Source organism: Trachypithecus francoisi, unplaced genomic scaffold (genome assembly GCF_009764315.1).
Source record: "Trachypithecus francoisi isolate TF-2019V2 unplaced genomic scaffold, Tfra_2.0 Lachesis_group2, whole genome shotgun sequence".
NCBI classification, from domain to species: domain Eukaryota; kingdom Metazoa; phylum Chordata; class Mammalia; order Primates; family Cercopithecidae; genus Trachypithecus; species Trachypithecus francoisi.
The window spans coordinates 66,353,731-66,378,205 of NW_022681465.1; the positions used below are offsets into that span (position 1 = coordinate 66,353,731).

General features: G+C 43.4%; 1 protein-coding gene and 1 non-coding gene across 3 annotated transcripts in view; both read right to left on the bottom strand.

The window, feature by feature from the left end:
- Window positions 1–24,141, bottom strand: part of GOLPH3 (golgi phosphoprotein 3) — a 67,573-nt gene extending 43,432 nt beyond the window's left edge. The window contains exon 1 of one of the 2 annotated variants that reach the window (XM_033179283.1): window positions 23,601–24,141. In XM_033179283.1, coding sequence (XP_033035174.1) covers window positions 23,601–23,825 — 225 coding nt within the window. In that variant the 5' untranslated portion in view covers window positions 23,826–24,141. The remainder of the gene's footprint in view (window positions 1–23,600) is intronic. The other variant, XM_033179284.1, reaches the window with a different exon arrangement.
- Window positions 12,960–13,067, bottom strand: LOC117066331. Its single transcript, XR_004430291.1, has one exon. It is a non-coding gene; the product is annotated as a U6 spliceosomal RNA (small nuclear RNA).
- Window positions 24,142–24,475: the final 334 nt, after the last annotated feature.

Below are 24,475 nucleotides of genomic sequence, written 5' to 3' on the forward strand. Positions count from 1 at the left end.
TGAATTTCTCCAATTTAAAACCTGGTGGATGATGAAGCAACAAATCAGGCATGCAGAAATGCTCAAGCCCAACCTCCCGTTAACATCACATCTGATCAACTGCTTGGAATCGGACAGGCATGGGGTACTCTAAATCAACAGATGGTAATGGGTGATGAGGCTGTTGATCAGCTCAGAACTATATGCCTAAGAGCCTGAGAAAAAATTCACAACCCTGGTACTACTTATCCTTTTTTTAAACTCAGTTCGACAGGGTCCAAGAGAGCCTTATCCAGATTTTATCACCCGTTTGCAAGATGCAGCTCAAAATGCTATTTCAGATTCTCATGCCAAAAAAATGATCATTCAGCTGCTTGCTTATGAAAATGCTAATACAGCATGTCAGGCAGCAATTAGACCTATTAAGGGAAAGGCAGATCTAAATGATGAAAAAACTTTAAGTAAATACATTAAAGCCTGCAATGGCATTAGGGGGCACTTACATAAGGCCAGCCTCCTTGCTCAGGCAACGGCTGGACTAAGGGTAACAAAAAACACGAGTGTTCCCTGGATTTTGCTATAATTGTGGACAGGCAGGACATACAAAAAGAGAGTGTACAAAGAGCCAAAAAAGGCAAAACTCAGGAGGAAAAAGCAGAGAACCAGGTACCTGTCCTGCATGTAAAAAAGGAAAACACTGGGCTAATTAATGTTATTCAAAGTTTGATAACAGTGGACAGCCCTTGCCAGGAAATGGACAGAGGGGCCTGCCCCGGGCCCCAATTCAAAACAGGGCATTCCCAATTCAGGACGGGACATCCCTGACTCCAAACACAACATTCCCGGCCCAGTCTATCCCTGTACAAATGTACAGCAATTGTCCCCCTCCACAGCTAAAAACAGGGCAGTAGATTTATGCTGTACCGAAGTCATATCCCTCCTTCCTGGGAAGCCTCCTAGGAAGGTCCGAACAGGAGTTTACGGTCCATTGCCAAACGGCATGGTGGGACTTGGGAAGGTCCAGCTTAGACTTAAAGGGAATTCAAGTGGACTCTGATTGCCAGGGCGAAATTCAAATTGTTATCTCCTCCACTGTTCCCTGGAGTGCTAATCCAGGTGACAGAACAGCTCAACAGTTGCTTTTACCGTATGTTAAGTTAGGAGAAAGCTCAGAAAAAAGAATAGGAGGATTTGGAAGCATAAATTCAGCAGGAAAGGCTGCCTATTGGGTAAATCAAGTCTCTGACAATAGACCTATTTGTATGGTCACTATTTAAAGAAAACAATTTGAGGGTCTGGTTGACACAGGAGCTGAAGTGTTGATCATAGCTCTTTATCAATGGCCAAAAAACTGGCCCAAACAAAAGGCCCCAGTGGGTCTTGTTGGGGTCAGAACTGCTTCAGAAGTTTTCCAAAGTACTTTTATCTTACCATATCTTGGTCCAGAAGAACAGGAAGGCACAATACAACCTCTAATTACGCTCATTCCTGTTAACTTATGGGGGAGAGATCTGCTTCAGCAACGGGGCACAGAAATTTCAATCCCTTCTCCCCAGTACGGTCAAGCTAGTCAAAAAATAATGTCAAACATGGGCTATGTTCCCAAGAAAGGCCTAGGAAAACAGGAGATGGGCACTATTGAACCAATACAGATTACTGTAAAAAATGACCGAAAAGGATTAGGTTACCATTTTTAGGGGCGGTCACTGTTGAGCCTCCAAGTCCTATTCCTTTAAAATGGAAGACCCAAAATCCTGTTTGCAGTGGCCGCTTTCTCAGGAAAAATTGGGGGCCTTACAGGAATCAGTCAAAGAACAATTAAACAAAGGAAACATTGAGCCCACATTTTCTCCATGGAAATTTGCCAGTGTTTGTTATAAAGAAAAAATCTGGCAGATGGCGCATGCTAACCGACTTACCAGTGGACAGTGCAGTCATCCAGCCAACGGGCGCCCTGAAGCCGGGGCTTCCATCCCCCACCATGATTCCTAGAGACTGGCCATTAATAATTATAGATCTGAAGGACTGCTTTTTTAATATTCGTCTAGCAGAGTCTGATTTTGAGAAATTTGCTTTTACTATTCCTGCTACGAACAACAAGGAACCAGCAGCCAGATATCATTGGAAAGTCCTGCCACAGGGTATGCTGCATAGTCCTACTATTTGCCAAACTTTTGAGGGGAAGGCTATTCAACCTGTGAGAGATCAGTTCCAGATTCATATATCATTCATTATATGGATGACATATTGTGTGTAGCCAAAAATTGAGACCGACTTATCCAGTGTTATTCATATTTACAGGAGGTGGTAGCCAATGCTGGATTGCTCATACGACCAGATAAAATTCAAACGGCCACACTTTCCCAATATTTGGGAATGCAGGTTCAGGAAAGCACAATTAAACCCCAAAAGGTTCAAATTTGAAAAGACTCTCTGAAAACTTCAAAAGACTTTTAAAAATTATTAGGAAATATCAATTGGATTAGACCTACTTTGGGAATCCCTACCTATGCTATATCTAATCTGTTCTCTATTTTAAGAGGAGACCCTGCTCTCAATAGTAAACGAGAACTGACTCCTGAGGCTGCCAAAGAATTACAAATGATTGAAGAAAAAATGTGACAGGCCCAGGTTAAAAGAATAAACTCAAGTTTACCACTACAGTTCATTGTGTTCCCTACTCTCCATTCTCCTACAGGGGTTATAGCTGAGAGAGGACTTAGTTGAATGTTCTTTTCTGTCTCACAATACTGTCAGAACACTCACAGTATACTTGGATCAGATGGCAATCTTGATTGGGCAAGCTTGCCTTAGAGTCGTTAAACCTTGTGGCTCAGATCCAGATGAGATTATAGTTCCAATGAACAAAAATCAGATTCAGCAAGCCTTTGTTAATTCAGTCAATTGGCAAATAAATTTAGCTGGCTTCACTGGAGTTCTTGACAGTCATTATCCAAAAAACAAAATTTTTCAGTGTATAAAGCTAACAACATGGGTCCTTCCAAAAATTACCCGCAGTGCTCCACTGGAAGAAGCAGTGACTGTGTTTACAGACGGCTCTAGCAATGGAAAAGCAGCTTATGTGGGACCTAAAAACAGAATTATTCAAACTGACTTTCAATCGGCACAATCTTCTAAGCTGTGTTAGAAGACTTTAAGCAGCCTGCAAATATTGTCTCTGATTCAGCTTATATTGTTCAAGCTACTCAATACATAGAAACTGCACTCATTAAATATCTTGTGAATGAACAACTCATCAGCTGTTTTCTTCTTTACAAAAGGTAGCGCATGATCGCTGTTTTCCTTTCTGTATTACACACATTCAAGCACACACTAATCTCCCCGGGTCCCTTGTAAGGGCTATCAAGCTGATTTACTAGTTTCCACTGTGCTTACTAATGCCCAAGATTTTCACTCTCTAACACATGTTAATGCAGCACGACTTAAACAAAAATATCAAATTACTTGGAGACAGGCAAAGGACATTGTGCAACATTGCCCCCAATGCCAGGTACTACAACTGCTACATGAAGGGAATGGTGTTAACCCAAGGGTTAACCCCCAATATGCTGTGGCAAATGAACGTAACCCATGTACCTTCATTCAGGAAATTTGCATACGTCCATGTCACTATAGATAACTTTAGTATGGGCAACTTGCCAAATAGGTGAAGCAGCTACTCATATTAAAAGACATTTACTTTCCTGTTTCGCTGCCATGGGCATCCCACAAAAGATTAAAACAGCAATGGCCCAGGCTACCGTAGTAATTCTTTATAATGTTCCTTCAACAATGGCACACTGAGCACAGTACTGGAATACCCTATAATTATTAAGGTCAAGCCATTGTTGAACGGGCTAATGGAACCTTAAAATCTCAATTACAAAAACAAAAGACAGACGGGGGAAACAGAATACTCCACTCCCCAAATGCAGCTACACTTGGCTCTTATCACTTCAAATTTTTTAAATTTGTCTAGAGAGAGATCAGGTTACAACAGCAGCAGAGCAGCATTTGACAGGACAAAAATAAATCCTCATGAAGGAAAACATGTGGTAGAAGGACGTTAGAATCAAAACCTGGGAAAAGGGCAAAATTATTACATGGGGTCGAGGGTTTGCTTGTTATCTCACCAGGAGAGAATCAGCTTCCTGTCTGGGTACCCACAAGACATCTTAAGCTGTGCCATTAGCCAGAATCCAAAGAAGAGGAAAAGACCTCAGAATATCCCTGCAACCCGTTCGTTAGATGGCTCAGATGAACATCTCTGTTGAGCAGATAGAAACCAGTAAAACTCGCCAAGCAACTCCACCAACCTGGGGGCAGATGAAGAGTCTAGCTCACATTGCAGAAGAGAACAGTGAGGTCTCAGAACAAGCCACTGACCACCAGTAATCTAACGGTAGCTATGATGGCGGTAATCTCCCTGGTGGTGAGTCTCCCTGTAGCTGAGGCAGATCAAAATTACACTTATTGGGCCTACATTCGATTCCCACCACTGATTAGGCCTGTTACATGGTTAGACCCCCACCATGGTGGAGGTTTATGTTAATGATAGTGTCTGGATGCCTGGACCAACAGATAACCGAGATCTTACCCATCCAGAGGAGGAAAGAATGTTAATAAATGTTTCCAATGGTTATCGCTTTCCTCCCATCTGCCTGGGGCCAGCAACAGGATGTTTAAATTATGATAAACAAAGTTGGATGGTTTATGTCCCTGCACATAATGGATCAAAAGCCTTTATTCAGAAAATCAGTGGAAGAACATTTCAATCTTTGGACACTATTAAATACTTTGAAGCACAGCTATGTTATGACACATAGCCAGATTAATAAATTTAAACCTAATAAGAAGCCCTGCCCTAGGCAGGCCACTAAATGGTCTGAAAAGCTAGAGGTGCTAACCTGGTAAGATTGTATTGCAAACGGCGCTGCTGTACTGCAAAATAATTCCCATGGAATCGTCATTGACTGGGACCCTAGGGGACGCTTTGCAGTAAATTGTACTGGACAGCGCAAAGATTGTAGAGAGACTCCTTTTGCCAACGACTACCCAGATAATGCACCAAAATTATATAGAAGAATTGAAACAAAATACCCTATTAAGCAGGAGGAGAATGGTATGGCTCCTCTAAGCCCAAAAATGACTGATCCAATTGTAAGTCCAGAACATCCAGAATGGTGGAAAATAATGATGGCTCAAACCCCAATTCAGATTTGGAAAGGACAATATAAAACAGAGACCCACAGTAAAAAACTTTGATTTGCTGTATACATGACCTCTAACTGGACAGTCCCATTGCAGAGTTGCGTTAAACCTTTTATGTTGGCAGTGGGAAAAATTAATATCTTACCTGACTCTCAAACCATATCATGCCTCAACTGTCGTCTTTTTACCTCCATTAATTCTACCTTTAATAAAGATAATACCATTTTACTGGCTAGGGCCTGAGAAGGAGTATGGATACCTATATTTTCTTCAATAGACCTTGGGAGGCCTCTCCCTCCATACATATTATCACTGAAGTACTAAAAGGCATACTAATAGATCAAAGAGATTCATATTTACTTTAACAGCTGTGATCATAGGCCTTATAGCTGTCATAGCCACTGCTGCTGCTGCTGGTGTTGCTTTCACTCTTCTATTCAAACTGCAGGCTTTGTGGAAAGTTGGCAGAAAAAAATCTTCTAAGCTTTGGAATTCAGAAAGCCAAATGGATCAAAAATTGGCAAATCAAATTAATGATCTCCATCAAACAGTAATGTGGATGGAAAATTGGATTATGAGTTTGGAGCATAGAATTCAAATGCAACATGACTGGAATACTTCTGATTTTTGTATTACTCCTAGCTCTTATAATGCCACTGAACACCACTGGGAGACGATTAGACATCCCCTACATGGAAAAGCAGATAATTTAAAACTAGATATTGCTAAACTGAAAAAACAAGTCTTTGAGGCATCTCAGGCTCATCTCACTCTGTTGCCTGGAGCTGATATTCTTGCTGGAGCCAATGAGGGCCTTTCTAATATCAATCCTTTAAAGTGGATTAAAACCATAGGTGGATCAACAATTGCAAATTTTATTTTAGTTTGTGTCTGTTTACGCTGTTTGTTTTTAGTCTACAGATGCAGATGGCGCCTTGGGAGAGAAGCCAGACACCATGATCAAGCCATGACAGCAATGGTGGTTAATAAAAAAAAAAAAATCAATAAAGACAAAAAAGGTGGACATGTGGGAAAGAGTTTCTGGGGTGCCAGTTGAGTTGGTCTCCCCTGTGTGAGACACCCATGAGGAGCCATAGGCGGCCTCTGAGGAGAAAAGTCTCCTTATTGCCTTCATGTCTTTTTTTTTTTTTTTTGAGGCGGAGTCTCGCTCTGTCGCCCGGACTGGAGTGCAGTGGCCGGATCTCAGCTCACTGCAAGCTCCGCCTCCCGGGTTCACGCCATTCTCCTGCCTCAGCCTCCCGAGTAGCTGGGACTACAGGCGCCCGCCACTTCGCCCGGCTAGTTTTTGTATTTTTAGTAGAGATGGGGTTTCACCGTGTTAGCCAGGATGGTCTCGATCTCCTGACCTCGTGATCCGCCCGTCTCGGCCTCCCAAAGTGCTGGGATTACAGGCTTGAGCCACCGCGCCCGGCCCGCCTTCATGTCTTTATGCCCTGAGAGCGTAACCGTAACCGCTCAGTGGTATTCCCCAGGTTGCTCAGGGAGATGATACTCCCTCGAAGCAATGGAGTATAATCAAATATCTTGGCTCCTCCTGAAACCCACTCCCACCCATTTCAGTTCCAATAAGCTAAAGACCTTAAGTAGTTTAGACACATGCCTTTGCTCAAGGAAATTCACAGAAACCGCCACTGCTATACATCTTAATGAATGACTCTCGAGTTCTCCTTCACTGATTAATCCTTTTCCTCATCCCTTCCTCCCCCTCTCATCTGCCCTAAGAACAAAGAGCTTGTAAACCAATAAATTAGGTGGAGCTCTGGGCAGTGAACAAGCCTCTGATGCTCCTCCGGTCCCCTGGACCCTTTTTAAACACTTATTCTGTCTCTAACTCCTTTGTCTCCGCCGGAGTTGGGGTACCCGCTGGGTGGTGTGGGGCAGGTTTCCCCAACATTTATGGTCACTATATGTCATTAAGAGAAAAAGGGTTACAAAGCAGTCTTGTTTTGTTTTTGTTTTTGTTTTTGTTTTTTTTTTGAGACGGAGTCTTGCTCTGTCACCCGGGCTGGAGTGCAGTGGCCGGATCTCAGCTCACTGCAAGCTCCGCCTCCCGGGTTTACGCCATTCTCCTGCCTCAGCCTCCGGAGTAGCTGGGACTACAGGCGCCCGCCACGTCGCCCGGCTAGTTTTTTGTATTTTTAGTAGAGACGGGGTTTCACCGTGTTAGCCAGGATGGTCTCGATCTCCTGACCTCGTGATCCGCCCGTCTCGGCCTCCCAAAGTGCTGGGATTACAGGCTTGAGCCACCGCTCCCGGCCTACAAAGCAGTCTTAAGATACTTTCCCCTCCCTCTTTTTTAAGTAAAAAGAAAGGCAAACTCATTTAAAACAAGACTGGAGGCCAGGTGCGGTGGCTCACGCCTTTAATCCCAGCACTTTGGGAGGCTGAGGCAGGCGGATCATGAGGTCAGGAGATCGAGACCATCCTGGCTAACATGGTAAAACCCTGTTTCTACTAAAAATACAAAAAAATTAGCCGGGCGTGGTGGCAGGCGCCTGTAGTCCCAGCTACTCAGGAGGCTGAGGCAGGAGAACGGCATGAGTCCAGGAGGCGGAGTTTGCAGGGAGCTGAGATCGTGCCACTGCACTCCAGCCTGGGCGACAGAGTGAGACTCCGTCTCAAAAAAAAAAAAAAAGAAAAGAAAAAAACCAAGACTGGAATAATAATATACACCAAGACGTTACTTCTCAATTTCCTTCACTTGCCTTTCTTCAATCCATCCAGGAGTTGTTGTTTGAGACAGATTCTCGCTCTGTTACCCAGGCTGGAGTGGAGTGGCGTGATCATGGCTCACTGCAGCCTCAACCTCCTGCGCTCAAGTGATCATCTCACCTTAGCCTGCCAAGTACCTGGGACTAAAGGGATGCACCACAACACTTAGCTCATTTTTCTTTTACATACTTTTTTGTAAAGACAGTGTGTTACCCAGGCTGGTCTTGAAGTCATCTTCCCACCTCAGCCTCCCAAAGTGTTGGAATTACAGGCATGAGCTACCACATCTCCACATCTAGCTACTTTTTTTTTTTTTTTAAATGAGGACTGGGCATATCACTCCCCAAAAATCCATCAATGGCTTCCCAATGGCACTCAGTATGAAAATATAAAACCCGGCCGGGCGCGGTGGCTCAAGCCTGTAATCCCAGCACTTTGGGAGGCCGAGACAGGCGGATCACGAGGTCAGGAGATCGAGACCATCCTGGCTAACACGGTGAAACCCCGTCTCTACTAAAAAAATACAAAAAACTAGCCGGGCAAGATGGCGGGCGCCTGTAGTCCCAGCTACTCGGGAGGCTGAGGCGAGAGAATGGCGTAAACCCGGGAGGCGGAGCTTGCAGTGAGCTGAGATCCGGCCACTGCACTCCAGCCTGGGCGACAGAGCGAGACTCCGTCTCAGAAAAAAAAAAAAAAAAAAGAAAATATAAAACCCTTCACCTGACTTGTAAGTCCTACTATCTCATGCCTTTCGCCTGGTCATCCCACTCCTGCCACATGGACCACCTTTCCGTTCCTCAAACAAAAACAAGCTCTTTCTCACTTCAGGACCTTGAGTATTCAAGACCTACTGTACTTGAGACCTACTGTACTAGTAGGTCTGTCTTCACTGGACTTGGTTCCTACTCATCCTGTGGGTCTCTGCTTAAATACCATTTCCTTAGAAAGACTGTCCCTGTCCCCTTCCCCACACACCCATTCTAACACAGTATCTTCCAATTTTCCTTCACAACTATTAGTTTGTAATTATGCAAATACATACATACATCTATGTTTATATATGCATCTGTCTTCCACAGCACAGTCCCTAGCATATAGCAGACAATGAATGAAAATAGAATTTTGAACGAATACAAGGAGAACTACGGGTTTTATTTTAATTTTTTGCAATCTATATTTTCTCAATCTTTTTCTACAATTAGCATTGATAGCTTGCTAATAATTAAGACAGTATTTCTACCCTACTGGTTCCTCAAACTCAAACTGATATTCTTCTCTCCTAAGCTTTAATGATTGTGAAATCCTAAGAATTCTTCTATAAAAATCCTTCTGATCAATCCTGTTTGCTCTAAGACCCGAGCACCAAATTTCATAAGTTCTAATAACCTCAAGCCTACTAACAATCTTTCTGTCTCCAGTTTTTCCATCTACCAATCCTTTCTATACACAAAATAGTCTTCTAGCCAGGGTGCAGTGGTTCACGCCTGTAATCCCAGCACTTTGGGAGACCAAGGCAGGCAGACTGTTTGAGCCCAGGAGTTTCAGACTAGCTTGGGCAACATGACAAGGCCCCATCTCCAGAAAAACTACAAAAATTGGCCAAGCATAGTGGTGCACACCTGTAGTCTCACTACTCAGAAGCTGAGGTGGGAGGACCAGTTGAGCCCGGAAAGCAGTGAGTCGAGATCGCGCTGCTGCACTCCAGCCTGGGGTGACCGAGTGAGACCGTCTCAAAAAAAAAATTTTAAAAAACTTACAGCTTTCCTTCTACTCTCTTATGTGTACCAGTCATGATTAAGACTACAGAAACTGCAAAAGGGAACCATACTTGTATAATGTTTCTAGCCCAGCACTCTGAAAATGCCCAGATCATAAAGGACCCTCAACTATCTGAGGACAAGCAGATGAAGAAGAGATTAATGGATAGATGAGTGAATGGATAAATAGAACATTGTAAGTCCACATTTTACAAATAATAATTTCTAAATATTAAGTGTATCTTGTGAAAAATCATTAAAATGTACGTGAAAATTTTCCTAATTCAAAATTTCATAGAAGCCACCTTAAAAGAGTATTTGTGATAACCAAATAGAAGTTAATCCTGAGACTAATTTCCAGTCAGCTTCAAAACTGCTTTGTGATTAGAATTCCCTGGCAGGTTCTATTTCAAGCCCTGGCTCCCCTACTCCCCTAGAATGGAATGCCCACACTTAAATAAATTTTGCAATGCCCAGCTCCACTCCCCTCTGCTCCTTTCCCTCCCTGAAACAGCCTCAGCCTAAACTGCGATCTCCTCTGAACTGAACATTTAGTTCTACTCCCCACCTAGCTCTTAAGACAGTACTACTGGACACTGTAATTCTAATTCTCACGTCTCATCCCCCCACTATTGGACTGTAAACTTGAAGTAACTTCTCATGTTACTTTTTTATTTCTAAACCCATTTAACAAAAAGTTCTGCATAAAGCATAATCTTACAGTTCAGCGCAATTTTTGTGTAAACTTGAAGAGGCTAGGACTTCTCATGTTACTTTTTTATTTCTAAACCCATTTAACAAAAAGTTCTGCACAAGGTATAATCTACAGTTCAGCGCAATTTTTGTGTAAACTTGAAGAGGCTAGGACTTCTCATGTTACTTTTTTATTTCTAAACCCATTTAACAAAAAGTTCTGCACAAGGTATAATCTTACAGTTCAGTGCAATTTTGCTAATTATTGTTCCCACATCTTTCCCTACTCTCAAGCCCCTTGGGGATGAGGCCTTAGCAATCAAAGAACCCTACGGAAATGAAAAATGATCAAATTAAAAGGCAGACAAGAGGAAAAAAAACTTCAATTAAATAAAAAAGGAAAGGGTTAGGAGCTACTGCCTTCTCCAAGAGACCCAGCCAGTCCTACCACCTTCAGTGAAGGTCCTGGCACTTCCAGCTAAAAATAGGGTGCCATCAAAAAGACAAAAGGTGAGGCTGGACGCGGTGGCTCACATCTGTAATCCCAGCACTTTGGGAGGCCAAGGCAAGAGGATCACTTGAGCCCAGGAGGTTGAGACCAACTTGGGCAACAAAGCAAAACCCCATCTCTACAAAAAATACAAAAATTAGCCATGTGTGGTGGCGCATGCCTGTAGTTCCTGCTACTTGGAAGGCTGAGGTGGGAGGATCACCTGAGCTCCACAAGTTTGAGGCTGCAGTGAGCAGAGATCACACCACTGGACTCCAGCCTGAGCGACAGAACAGACCTTGTCTCAGAAAAAACAAAACAAAACAAAGAAAGGTGAGAATATGGAAAGGTGGAGAGAACTGGTGATCACAAGGGCTGGAAGAGGTCAAGGCCTTTTGAGTTTTCTGATTTGGAGCGTCAAGGCCTAATGAAACTTAATACTTATTGTGGACCAACTATCAGGCACTTTACATGTGCTATTTTATTTAATTGTCACTGGCTTGGAGGCTACTGGTATCTCTGGAGGCTAAGCAGTATCTGGAAAAGAGGAATCATGGAATCAATCCCAAGGATTCTATAAGGAAGACTCTGGGCTTGACCTAAAAATCAGAATTCAAGTGGTACTTCAGGTTTCCAGATTTCCCAAACCAGTTCGGGAGGAATTACAAAAAGATAACTGACCAGAGGTTCAGAACAAAGGTAGAGATAAATACACCTACTATGTTCCCATAAAAGCTAAAATTTTTTTTTAAATAAAGGCATAGATGAGCATCTGAATTTGAGTAAAACATTCAGTAAATCCACATATAAAGTGCAAGAGAATCAAGAAATAGTAAAAATAATGGAAATATTAAACACTTGTCAAGACCACTATAAACCTGAATTTACTTCTCTAAGCTAGGTAATCAACAATTTGCATTTGTCCAGCAACATGCTGTTTTCAAAGCACTCACATACACCAACACATTGGATCCCTACAACTTAGAGGCTTTCGAACAGAACACAAAAGTAGGCCCATTTTGCCCAGGGGAAAACTAAGGTTCTAAAATTCGAAATATTTATTATAATTCTTTCAACAAGTCAAGGGCAAGGCTAGGAGTCAAGAACATAGCAGTCCTGCAGGTCCTGATCCAAAGCATCCTCCCTATGTACATCCTTACTGCACCTAACACATACACCCACTAAAGTTAGTAATTCAGGAGAGGCGGACAGGATAAAGTTAGTAATTCATTTTATTGAAATCATTTGCAAATCTGTCTTCTATGCAGAATGAATGCTCCTTAAAAGCAAAAAATTTTTCTTTGTGGCCCAGGGCACAGTGGCTTACACCTGTGATCCCAGCACTTTGGGAGGCCAACGCGGGCAAATCACTTGAGGCCAGGAGTTCAAGACCAGCTTGGCTAACATGGTGAAACCCCGTCTTTACTAAAAATACAAAAATTAGCTGGGCATGGTGGCATGTGCCTGTAATCCCAGCTACTTGGGAAGCTGAGACACAAGGATTGCTTGAACCCAGAAGGAGGAGGTTGCATGAGCCAAGATTATGCCACTGCACTCCAGTCTGGGTGACAGAGCAAGACATGGTCTCAAAAAAAAAAAAAAAAAATTTTTTTTTCTTTGTAACCCCTGCATCTAGCAAAGGGAATGGCACAGAGAAGGTGTTCAATACTTGGATTAAACGGAACATAAAAATACTAAATAACCTCTGATTTCATTTTAGCTAACATGGTATAGACAAAAATTAAGTGATAAACTCCATTCAGTGACTGAACTGAAATTTAAGTTCTTTTTTTTTTTTTTGAGGCAGAGTCTCGCTCTGTCGCCCGGACTGGAGTGCAGTGGCCAGATCTCAGCTCACTGCAAGCTCCGCCTCCCGGGTTTACGCCATTCTCCTGCCTCAGCCTCCCGAGTAGCTGGGACTACAGGCGCCGGCCACCTCGCCCGGGTAGTTTTTTTTGTATTTTTAGTAGAGACGGGGTTTCACCGTGTTAGCCGGGATGGTCTCGATCTCCTGACCTCGTGATCCGCCTGTCTCGGCCTCCCAAAGTGCTGGGATTACAGGCTTGAGCCACCGCGCCCGGCCAAAAAGCTGGGGCGAAAATATGGAACGCTTCACGAATTTGCGTGTCATCCATTGCGCAGGGGCCATGCTAATCTTCTCTGTATCGTTCCAATTTTAGTATATGTGCTGCCGAAGCGAGCACTTAAGTTCTTAAATGTTATTTCTGAGGTTATTTTGTTAATATGGTATAAACTGTTTAGCATTTCCATTTAAGAAACTGGAACTAGAAAATGAAACCAAAGTAAAAATAACCATTAGCAACTTTTAGATACATTTTCTTAATTTCTAATCTGTCCCAGAAGGTAGTGGTGGAAGAATACAAAGTTTGCCTATGTATTATCAATAAAAATAACTTTTACCTTAAAATTTTAACTCATAAGTTCCTACCTGCAGTTCAGTATGCTAAAATTGTTCCTCTTCCTACTGAACTACAAGCCAAATTCTAATGCAATAAATATTCCTATCAGAGAAAAAGATTTCTAAACCTCAACTAAGCACAAGCTTAGAATTTGCAATACTGACTTATTTCAATGTTTCTCACCCTTTATATTTCATCAGTTCCCTTAAGAAGTATTTTCAGATTTTTTCCTCATTACCTTCTCCCCCATGAAATTTTAATATGATGGAATATACTATATATTTGTTTGTACACTGTTAAGTGTACCTTTTTATACACAAAAGAAGTAAAAAAAAAAATTTTTTTTTTTTTTTTTTGAGAAGGAGTCTTGCTCTGTCACCTAGGCTGGAGTGCAGTGGTGCAATCTCGGCTCACTGCAAGCTCCACCTCCCGGGTTCACGTCATTCTCCTGCCTCAGCCTCCCGAGTAGCTGGGACTACAGGAGCCCGCTACCACGCCGGGCTAATTTCTTTGTATTTTTTTCAGTAGAGACTGGATTTCACCATGTTAGCCAGGATGGTCTCGATCTCCTGACCTCGTGATCCGCCTGCTTTGGCCTCCCAAAGTGCTGGGATTACAGGCGTGAGCCACCGCGCCCGGCCAAGAGTAAGATTCTTTCACTACCACACCCAGAACCAGTTTTCACTCCCTTGGCAATGACATTACCACACTGGGAATACATAATTTACTTAATAGTAATCTACTTAATAATAAAGGAAACATATTAAGTAAATTTATTTAATAAGTAAATTTACTTTAACCAATAATATTAACTTACTTTATAATAAAGTAAATTATGTACTTTTTCTTTTTTTTTTGAGTCAGTCTTGCTCTGCTGCCCAGGCTGGAGTGCAGTGGCGCAATCCTGGCTTACTGCAACCACCACCTCCTGGGTTCATGCGATTCTCCTGCCTCAGCCTCCTAAGTAGCTGGGATTTCAGGTGCATACACACCCACCTGACTAATTTTGGTATTTTTAGTAGAGATGGTGTTTCACCATGTTGGCCAGGTTGGTGGCGAACTCCTTGCTTCAGGTAATCCCCTCATCTCAGCCTCCCAAAGTGCTTGGATTACAGACGTGAGCCACCACACCCACCAGGGTTAGGTAAATTATGTATTCTTTTTTTTTTTTTTTTTTTTGAGACAAAGTCTCGCTCTGTCACCCAGACTGGAGTGCAGTGGGCCGGATCTCAACTCACTGCAAGCTCCGCCTCCTGGGTTCACGCCATTCTCCTGCCTCAGCCTCCGGAGTAGCTGGGACTACAGACGCCCACCACCTTGCCTGGCTAGTTTTTTGTATTTTTTAGTAGAGACGGGGTTTCACCGTGTTAGCCAGGATGGTCTCGATCTCCTGACCTCGTGATCCGCCTGTCTCGGCCTCTCAAAGTGCTGGGATTACAGGCTTGAGCCACTGCACCCGGCCGTATGTATTCTTAATGTGAGTAATGTCATTGTACTGACTGACTACCAAATGCCAGGCTGAAATATATGACATCAAAACATTATAGAACAGGTCAGGCGGAGTGGCTCATGCCTGTAATCCCAGCACTTTGGGAGGCCGAAGTGGGTGGATCAATGAGGTCACGAGTTTGAGACCAGCCTGGCCAACATGGCGAAGCCCTGTCTCTACTAAAAATACAAAAAGTACCCATGTGTGGTGGCAAACACCTGTAATCCCAGCTACTCAGAAGGTTGAGGCATAAGAATCGCGTGAATCCAGGAGGTGGAGGTTGCAGTGAGCATAGATCGCACCACTACACTCCAGCCTGGGTAACAGAGCGAGACTCTGTCTCAGAAGAGAAAAAAAAAAAATTCTAGAACAGCAACATAATTTAGTTTTGATACACAGAACTAAATTTATATGAGCTTTGACACACAAAACTAAAATGAATGAACTTGAAGACAGACACGTCCTTCAGTGAATCTGTACTTAGTAAAGGGCCTCTCATAGAGCATTTGCTCAGTAAACATTTGATGAATGGATGGAAACTGTTAGAATCCTAGATGTGTGGTAATCCTAGATTAGAAGCTAATTGCTTCTAAATGTCATTTAGCAAGATGAGAACCTCTAGACAGGCCACAGAAATGTGGACTTCATATCTCAAATCACTTAAAATTCAATTCACTACAACCCTGGAAACCTGGAGTTTTCTGTAGTTAATTTTCAGGAAGGAAAAAAAAAAAAGATGAAAACCTTAAGCTAAAACAGACAGTTACTGTTCGGTAATTTTTAACCTTCCTGATTCACTAAATGCTTTTGAGTATCTAATAAAAGCTCTGTCCTCTTTCCCCAAGAAAACACACAACTGCAGAGTATTCACAGAGTTTCTCAGCTCTGTTGACTCCAATTTAAGAACTTCTCCATTAAAGGAATATGTAAACCAAATACAATGCATTAAGTTTAAAAATAAGTTAATTTTTTTGTTGTTCTTTAAAATGTTATTCTGAAAAGTTACCAGAAATATCCTTTTTGGCAATTACACTGTACTTTAATATTAGTTGTGTTTTTGCAGATGAGCGGTTTACCAAACAGGAAGAGAAATAGCCTATGTTCTAAATATATTTGTAATACCTAAGTCAAAAACCTCAAAATGTACTAGATTACATTGTAATACTGCACAATGCTATTGAAACAGGTTGCAGTCTTCCCGGCTTTGATAAGAGAAACCTAAAGTCAAAAACATCAATTTCAAAATGAAGCCAGGTTTCCACTTTTGGCATTTGTCAGGACACTTATTAAAAAGCAGCAGCACGGCTCGGCACGGCGGCTCACACCCAGCCCTTTGGGAAGGCAAGGCAGGCAGATCACTTGAGGTCAAAAGTTCGAGACCAGCCTGGCCAACATGGTGAAACCCCATCTCTACTAAAAATATAAAAATTAGCTGGGCGTGGTGGCAGGCGCCTGTAACGCCAGTTACTTGGGAGGCTGAGGCAGAAGAATCACTTGAACCAGGGAGACGGTGTTGGAGTGGGCCAAGATGGCGCCACTGCACTTCAGCCTGGGCGACGAGCAAAACTCCATCTAAAAATAAAAAAAGCAGGAGGAGGACAAGCACTGTCTTTTTGTGCTGCTTCAAAGGGAGACTCACAACATGAAGATAAATCCTCTAAACAAAAACTACAGCATATTTTTATACTATTTAATCTGATTAATGGCAGTAGAAAAGTTATGCTGTTAGAAGGGGGGGAAGTTTGCAAAGACATAAAAAAGTGTACAGCCAAGTTTAACATGACATACATAACAGAGCAAGCATAATGCCTGATGCTTCCAGGGGCTTTAAGATTTACATGTAAGATGATATTATAAAAGTATATTTATTTAAATATCAGAAAAATCCCCCAAATATTTCAAAATCTATCAAAATAACTTCAAAATACAATTTTTTTGTTTTGTTTTGTCTTTTGAGACGGAGTTTCACTCTCGTCACCCAGGCTGGAGTGCAGTTGCGCAACCTTGGCTCACTGCAACCTCTGCCTCTCAGGTTCAAGTGATTCTCCTGCCTCAGCCTCCCGAGTAGCTGGGATTACAGGTGCTCACCACCATGACTGGCTAATTTTTATATTTTTAGTAGAGATTAGGGGTTCACCATGTTGGCCAGGTTTATCTCAAACTCCTGACCTCAGGTGATCCATTAAGCTTGGCTTCCCAAAGTACTGGGATTACAGGCAAGAGCCACTGCCCCAGCCTTCAAAAAACAAAATAAAAGGTAAATTCAAATGCTCCATAGAAGAACTCTCAGGGAGTCCAACATTAATAAATATCATATATTAGTATAATTTATGAGATGAGTTAGTGAGTATTTTGATCATATTGTAAAAGAATCCCAAAGCATAAAAAGTAATTTCAACAGTATAAAATCTTGTTGAAAAGGTATAAGCAGCCCAGGCGTGGTGGCTCACACCTATAATCCCAGCACTTTGGGAGGCCAAGGCAGGAAGATTGCTTGAGGCCAGGAGTTTGAGACTGGGCGACATAGTGAGACCACGTCTCTATAAAAAAAAAAAAAAAAAAAAAATGTAATTAGCTGGGCATGATACTATGCGCCTACAGTCCCAGTTATTCAGGAGACTGAGGAGGGAAGATTGCTTGAGATCAGGAGGTTGAGGCTGCAATGAGCCATGATCACACCACCACACTCCAGCCTGGACAACAAAGCTAGGCCCTGTCTCAAAAGAAAAAAAGTACAATCAAATGGTTTAATGAACTTCAAAAGTAATTTTTGAGATCCTGTATATCTCATACTTGTGTTTAAATGCCTGAAAAAAATAGATAAAACTTCAAACCTTTAAAAAATATGAAGGAAATATCATTTGTATTAGAAACAACAAAAATTCACTAAAAACTCAGAAGCCTTTATATTTTAAATTACTAAAACTCAGCACATCTGGAAATTCTGAATACTTGTTGAATGAATTTCTGATTTACAGATTTGATATGTAGAGACAGTGGGCAGCACCACACGTATAGAAAGGAAAACAATTTTTCTTAAGTTATACATCTTCATCACTATTAGACTTCAAAGTAGTGACCTTGGGAACCTTATTCCAAAAATGGAACACATCTTTGGAGCCTGTGTAAAAGTCACACAAAAGTCAGTTCCATCATTTTGGCTCATCTTAAGTATTTTACCCCATTATATATTATTTACCTCAAGTATCTACTTATTTTTCAAGATACAGAAGTTACTGTATTACAGTTCTTGTCTACAAGCATAGAAACATTAGTAACTGACTCTGGCTATCTTTAAAAAGCAACTTTACTGGAAGGCTGTTGAAACTCACAACATTGAAAGATGACTGGAAAATCAGGCTGGAAAAAAACAGTGCCAATAAACCAGAGAAAGCAGCTCAAAGAATCATGCCAAAGAACAGTCTGATCCACATGCTGACATGACTCTGGAAAGGTCTCTAAAAAACCCTACAGCTCGTTATTCTCTCAAAATCCAAAGCCCTGAAAGAAAACATTTGATTGGACAAGTCTGGCCGCGTGACAAAACAGCAGGGATGAATAACATGCTTCAAGAGCGCATCCTAGAGCCGGTCGCAGTAATCCTAACACTTTGGGAGGCTGACGGGGGAGGATCACTTGACGCCAGGAGTTCGAGGCTGCAGTGAGCTGTGAGCTATGATTTCGCCATCTTACTCCAGCCTAGGGGCAGAGCACGATCCATCTTAAAAAACAGGCTCGGTGGCTCACGCTTTTAATACCAGCACTTTGGGAGGCTGAAGGGGGAGGATCACTTGAGCCCAGGAGTTCAAGACCAGCCTGAGCTATGTGGCAAAATCCCTGTTTATAAAAAACGATTTTTTTTTTAATTAGCTGGGCATGGTGGTGTGTGCCTGTGGTCCTAGCTCCTCGGGAGGCTGAGGCAGGCACTTTATCCCACGAGGTTGAGGTTGCAGTGAGCTGAGATCGCACCACTGCACTCCAGCCTGGGTAACAGAGCAAGACCTTGTCTCGAAAAAAAAGCAACACACTATGGGGAAACCCTAAAGTAACACAAAACAGGGCAAAGACCTGGGGAGGAGTTAATAAATGTCCACAGCAGTACAATCAGAACCACCATGTGGGATGACTATTTTTCCATTATACACGAAAACACTGAAGCTCAGAAAGCTTAAATGATATGTAAAAGCCAAATAATACACCTTGGACAGGACTATAGAGCCTCTCTCTGCTTCTGCTATTCACAGGCATACTCCAAATTATACTTGGCCACTAAAAATAATTAAATCTAACCTTAAAAGACTAAGAGTTGCCACCAATGAAGACATTCAAACGTATATGACACCAGTTATTTGTGGTAATTCTCAACAAAGCATCCTGAAAATATTCTATGGAAAGCATCTATGGGATAAACACACACAGGGAAAGGAAAATACCTGGCACTTTTGCTGCCCCTTCCCCTCAAACACTGGGGCAATTAGAGAAATACTGCTAATTACTTGGCAGTTGAATTTAGGTGTAAACTATCTGTCATCCTTACTGTGGCCTTTAAAGAGCCACTTAAATACCTATGCACTGAGTCTCTGCCCAAGTGAGCATGAGAATCCTCTGAGGGGCCTAGGCATCCTTGTTTTATAAAAGCAAAAAAGAAGTATCACTGGTTAAAAAAATCTGAAATGTGTACTTAAAGAAAAAAAAAATAAACCACAATGACTCTAGACTCACCCCAATAGGTAATCTGAAGCCAGACCATCTGCTTATTCGAAAATTGAACCTTCTGTTCAGTAAAAAGGAGAGGGAGACTTGACTCAGAATATGTCAAAGTAATTTTTTAAATATTATAGATTATAAATATGTTAAAAAATAAATTGGTAAGACAATAAGAACAAAGGACAACCTCACACGATACGGATGAATCTCATGTTGAACAAAAATCAGACACAGGCCGGGCGCGGTGGCTCAAGCCTGTAATCCCAGCACTTTGGGAGGCCGAGACGGGCGGATCACGAGGTCAGGAGATCGAGACCATCCTGGCGAACACTGTGAAACCCCGTCTCTACTAAAAAATACAAAAAACTAGCCGGGCGAGGTGGTGGGCGTCTGTAGTCCCAGCTACTCGGGAGGCTGAGGTAGGAGAATGGCGTGAACCCGGGAGGCGGAGCTTGCAGTGAGCTGAGATCCGGCCACTGCACTCCAGCCCCAGCGACAGAGCAAGACTCCGTCTCAAAAAAAAAAAACAAAAAAACAAAAAAACAAAAATCAGACACAAAGTACAAAAAACTAGGCAAAATTAATCTATGCCGAATTCTAATATTAAGCCAGTGGTTACACCTGAGGAATGGGTAGTGACTGGAAAGAAATTCAAGTAGAGGGCTAGGGCTTCTGTTTCTTGCTCTAGGTACTGGTTTAACAAGCATATTCGGATAAAGTTATTAGCTCACATATATAAAATATTTCCAACATTAATGACTTGCTTAAATGTAAAGTTTAGCTTTTAAAGGTCTTAAGAGAATCCAGACATTAAAAAGATGAATGCTAAGTAAAAATCAGTTAAGGCAATGAGTTAGCATAAACGCCTAGGCTCAGGGTAAGAGAGCAATTCCTGCTCCCTAAAAAGAGTACTATAAGTTAAAGACATGGTGGGGAGCCTCCTAAGGGAAAAACATATGAATAAATAAAGTGACAGGGCTGGTTATTAGAGTGTAAACACATGAGGAGTTGGCTTGATGACATGCACCTTGTAGTCCCAGCTACTCAGGGCGGATCGCTTGAGCCTAGGAGTTTGAGTGCAGCCTGGGCGACATCTCGAGACCTCCATCTCTTAAAAAAAAAAAAATTTTAAGATGTGATGAAAGGAAAAAATACATAGGCTAATCCCTAAAACCAAAACCTAAAGCAATACAAAATCCAGTTGTCTCAACCCCACCCCTCAACTCTCTGGACTTGCCAACAAAAAAAGAGAAAAAATTTCCCTATGTAGTTGTTGAAATCAGGAAAAAATGCTCACAATTAGCTAGCAAGCGTCTGGACCTTAGCCATGACTAGCAAAGTATAATGAGCGACTCTTGACCAAAATAAACGTAACACATGGTTTCAATTACCTGCCAAAGAACTTTAAATTGTTTAAATTATGTGAGTACGGTTAAACTTCAAAAAATTATTTAGATTATCTTCTTCAGAACCAATCACCGAAAAACAGCATGTTAATATGCTTTACCTTAAACATTTAGAGCAAGGGTGTCCAAACTTTTGGCTTCCCTGGGCCACACATAAAATACACTAACACTAGCAATAGCTGATGAGCTTTAAAAAAAAAAAAAAAAATTGCAAAAAAATCTCATGTTTTAAGAAAGTTTACCAATTTATGTTGGGCCATATTTAAAGCCATCCTGGGCCACATTTGGCCCGCGGATTGGACAAGCCTGATTTAGAGAAACATGTACTTGAAAAAACAAATAGGTACTTCCTCACTATAATTTCTCAGTGTGACTCAGAACACCAAAAGCTTATTTTTTAGTTTTTTTTTTTTTTAGGTTTTTGTTTTCCACCAAGTTTTATCCACACAGAAAAGTCTCAAAAACTATAAACCAAAGCGTTCACTCAGGAATATGTTTTAATTTTGTTTTTTGTTTTTGTTTTTTTGCATTTTCTAAAATGTCTATGTTATTTTTGTCCAAAAAGAAAAATCTTTATGGCCGGGCGTGGTGGCTCACACCTGTAATCTCAGCACTTTGGGAGGCCGAGGCGAGTGGATCACTTGAGGTCAGAAGTTCAACAGCAGCCTGACAAACATGGTGAAACCCCGTCTCTACTAAAAATACAAACATTAGCAGGGCATGGTGGTGCATGCCTGTAATCCCAGCTACTCGGGAGGCTGAGCGCAGGAGAATTGCTTGAACCCGGGAGGGGGAGGTTGCAGTGAGCCCAGACGGCGCCACTGCACTCCAGTCTGGGCCACAGAGCAAGATTCCGTCTAAAAAAAGAAAGAAAAAAAAAAAGAGAAATGTTTATAATCAAGATTCCAAATTTTGAAATCTAAAGTTGAATTCATTTTCTAAAAAGTACATTAGCAGGACACTATACACCTAGTTCACTTTTTCATCCAAAGAACAAGGAATTGCACATACAGCCTGCTTTATCATTGCAACTCAATAAACAGGTACAGCAACCCTTTCACAGCCAGAGGAACATCAACTTTTTTCAAGGTTACTGTTATTAAAACCTGAGAAATGGGAAACCAAGATACGACAGATGCCCTACACGTACCTATCAAGCTAACCTTTAGTTCATTAGATTTCTAAATAACAAGGGTCCATAAACAGTCCATATAAAACTTGCCTATATCTAATAAGTTTCAGTGACCAAGAAAGATTACGTTGTTTTGTAAGACTTTTTTTTTTTTTTTTGCCCGCCTTCCTAAACTTGGAAAACTTTCTTAAAATCAGGCCTGAGCGTGGAGGCCCAAGCCTGTAATCCCAGCACTTCGGGGGGAGGCCGAGGCGGGTGGATGACTAGGTCAAGAGATCAAGACCATCCTGGCCGACATGGTGAAACCCCATCTCTACTAAAGGTATGAAAATTAGCTGGGCGTGGCGTCGCATGCCTGTAGTCCCAGCTGGGAGGCTGAGGCAGGAGAATCGCTTGAATCCGGTAGGCAGAGGTTGCAGTGAGTGGAGACTGCACCACTGCACTCCAGCCTGGGCGACAGAGTGAGACTCCGTCTCTAAAACAAAACAAAACAAAAATACAAAATTAGCCTGGCATGGTGGCGCATGCCTGTAATCCCAGTTACTCAGGAGGCTGAGGCAGGAGAATCGCTTGAACCGGGGAGGCGGAGGTTTCGGACCGCTGCATTGCACTCCAGGAGCTTGGGCAATAAAAGCGAAACTCCGTCTCCAAATAAATAAATAATCATTTTTGTAGGCAAATATAATAAATACAGCAGAACGTTATAGAATCTAGGAAAGAGTATATACGCATACGTATCTATCACTTCTTCAACTTTTCTGTGTATGAAAATTTTGGACACTGAAGTGAAAATAAACGCTTTCAAAGTCAGAATACAAAGAAATATCTATTGCAACTTCAACCCACCTGAAAATCCGAGGCCTTTCATCAACTCACAAACCTACATTTCAAGCATTCGATGAAAAAATCCTTTCTTAAGACGGCAAGACTTTGAGATTAATCAACTGATAAAATATAAAAGCTATACTAAAAATAATCTCTTACCCAAGTCAAATTCACCTAGAAAGTCATTTGCTAGGAGGTTTCATGAGAATTTTGACTTAACTTTACTAAGTAAAAGAGCTTTTCCCTCTATTACCACTTCGCCTACGTTTTTCCTAATTCCCAACAGTAAGGTTTAACTGAAGAAGAAAATCCCCAGCAAGCAGATCCGGGCACCCCTCCCAGGTCCTAAAACCTGCAAAAACCCAAGAGTTCGTTGCGCTGGTGGCTCCAGCTGTTTGTTTCCCGGGCAGTCTCCGGGTTGGATTTGCACCCTGGGGTCTACACAGGTTAAAAACGCGGAAAAAGGCGACGAAGAAACACAAACTGCCAGGGTGTCGAAATGAAAGGAGCGACTGTGAAAGGGGTAAGGAAAAATCCAAGCCATCTCTACTGGGAGGATCCGGAAAGCACCGGCCGCGCAGGCGGTCAACAAACTCCGACACTGCTCGGGGTCAGCTGGGCGCCACCGGGCGCGGGCTCCGGAGCGAGGGCAGGTGCGCGGGCCGGAAGCCTCGGGCGCTCACCTGGCACCTACCTGGGGCTCACCTGGCGCCCGGGCCCCGCGCCGCCTCCCCCCGCCCTGCCCGCCGCGTCCGCACCTCGCGGTCCTTGAGGCCCAGCAGGAGCACCTCCTCCATCAGGGTCAGCCGCGTTTCCTTGGAGTCGCCCTTGTCGTCGTCGTCCTGCTCGTCGCGGCGGCTCTGCGCGTCGTCCTCGCTGCTGCCGGCGCCGCCGCCTGCCGCCCGCTCCTTGTCGGCGGCGTTGCGGGAGGCCTCGGTGCGCCGCTGCACCAGGCCCGAGCTGCGCTGGGTCAGCGAAGTCATGGCTCCCGCCGAGGCGCCGAGCCGGGCCGAGAGGGACGCGGGACCGACCTGCTCGCCCTCCTCCTCCCCGCGCGGCCTCCGACCCGGGTTTCCGTATTAAATCCGGACGCCGGGGCGACGTCCCTCGGCAGCGGGGTCGGGGGCAGTCATGAGGAGACAGGTCAGGGCGAAGCGGGCTGGCCGGGCGTCGGCGGAGCGGGAGAGGGGCGCCTTCCTGCCTGTGGCCGCGGCCCCCGAGACAGCCCGAGCTCCGAAACGGAGGCGGCGGCGGCGCCTTTCCAATATGGCGGCCCCGGCTGACGTCACCGGAGGATGTGGCAGAGTCGGCGCGAGAGAACTGGGCCGGGAGACGCCGGAAGCGGCGGGCGGGGACCCGGCGGCCGGACCCGGCGGGCGGGGATACTCTGGCACTGCCGCCTACACCCTTCCTGGCCCTTGGTGCTTGTCTTTTCCTTGTAGTTCCTGCGCCCCCTGACCCGCGGTCCTGTAGTCCCACTCCCATGACGTGCCCTCCGTCCTTCCGCTCCCTGTTTTGCATTCACTACCCAGGGCTGGAGCCTGAACCTGGTGGGGCCCCCCACGAATCGGAAGAGTCTGGGCCACTCGAAGGTGGACCCCACTCAGCCTCCAGCCTTGCCCTCCGCGCCTCA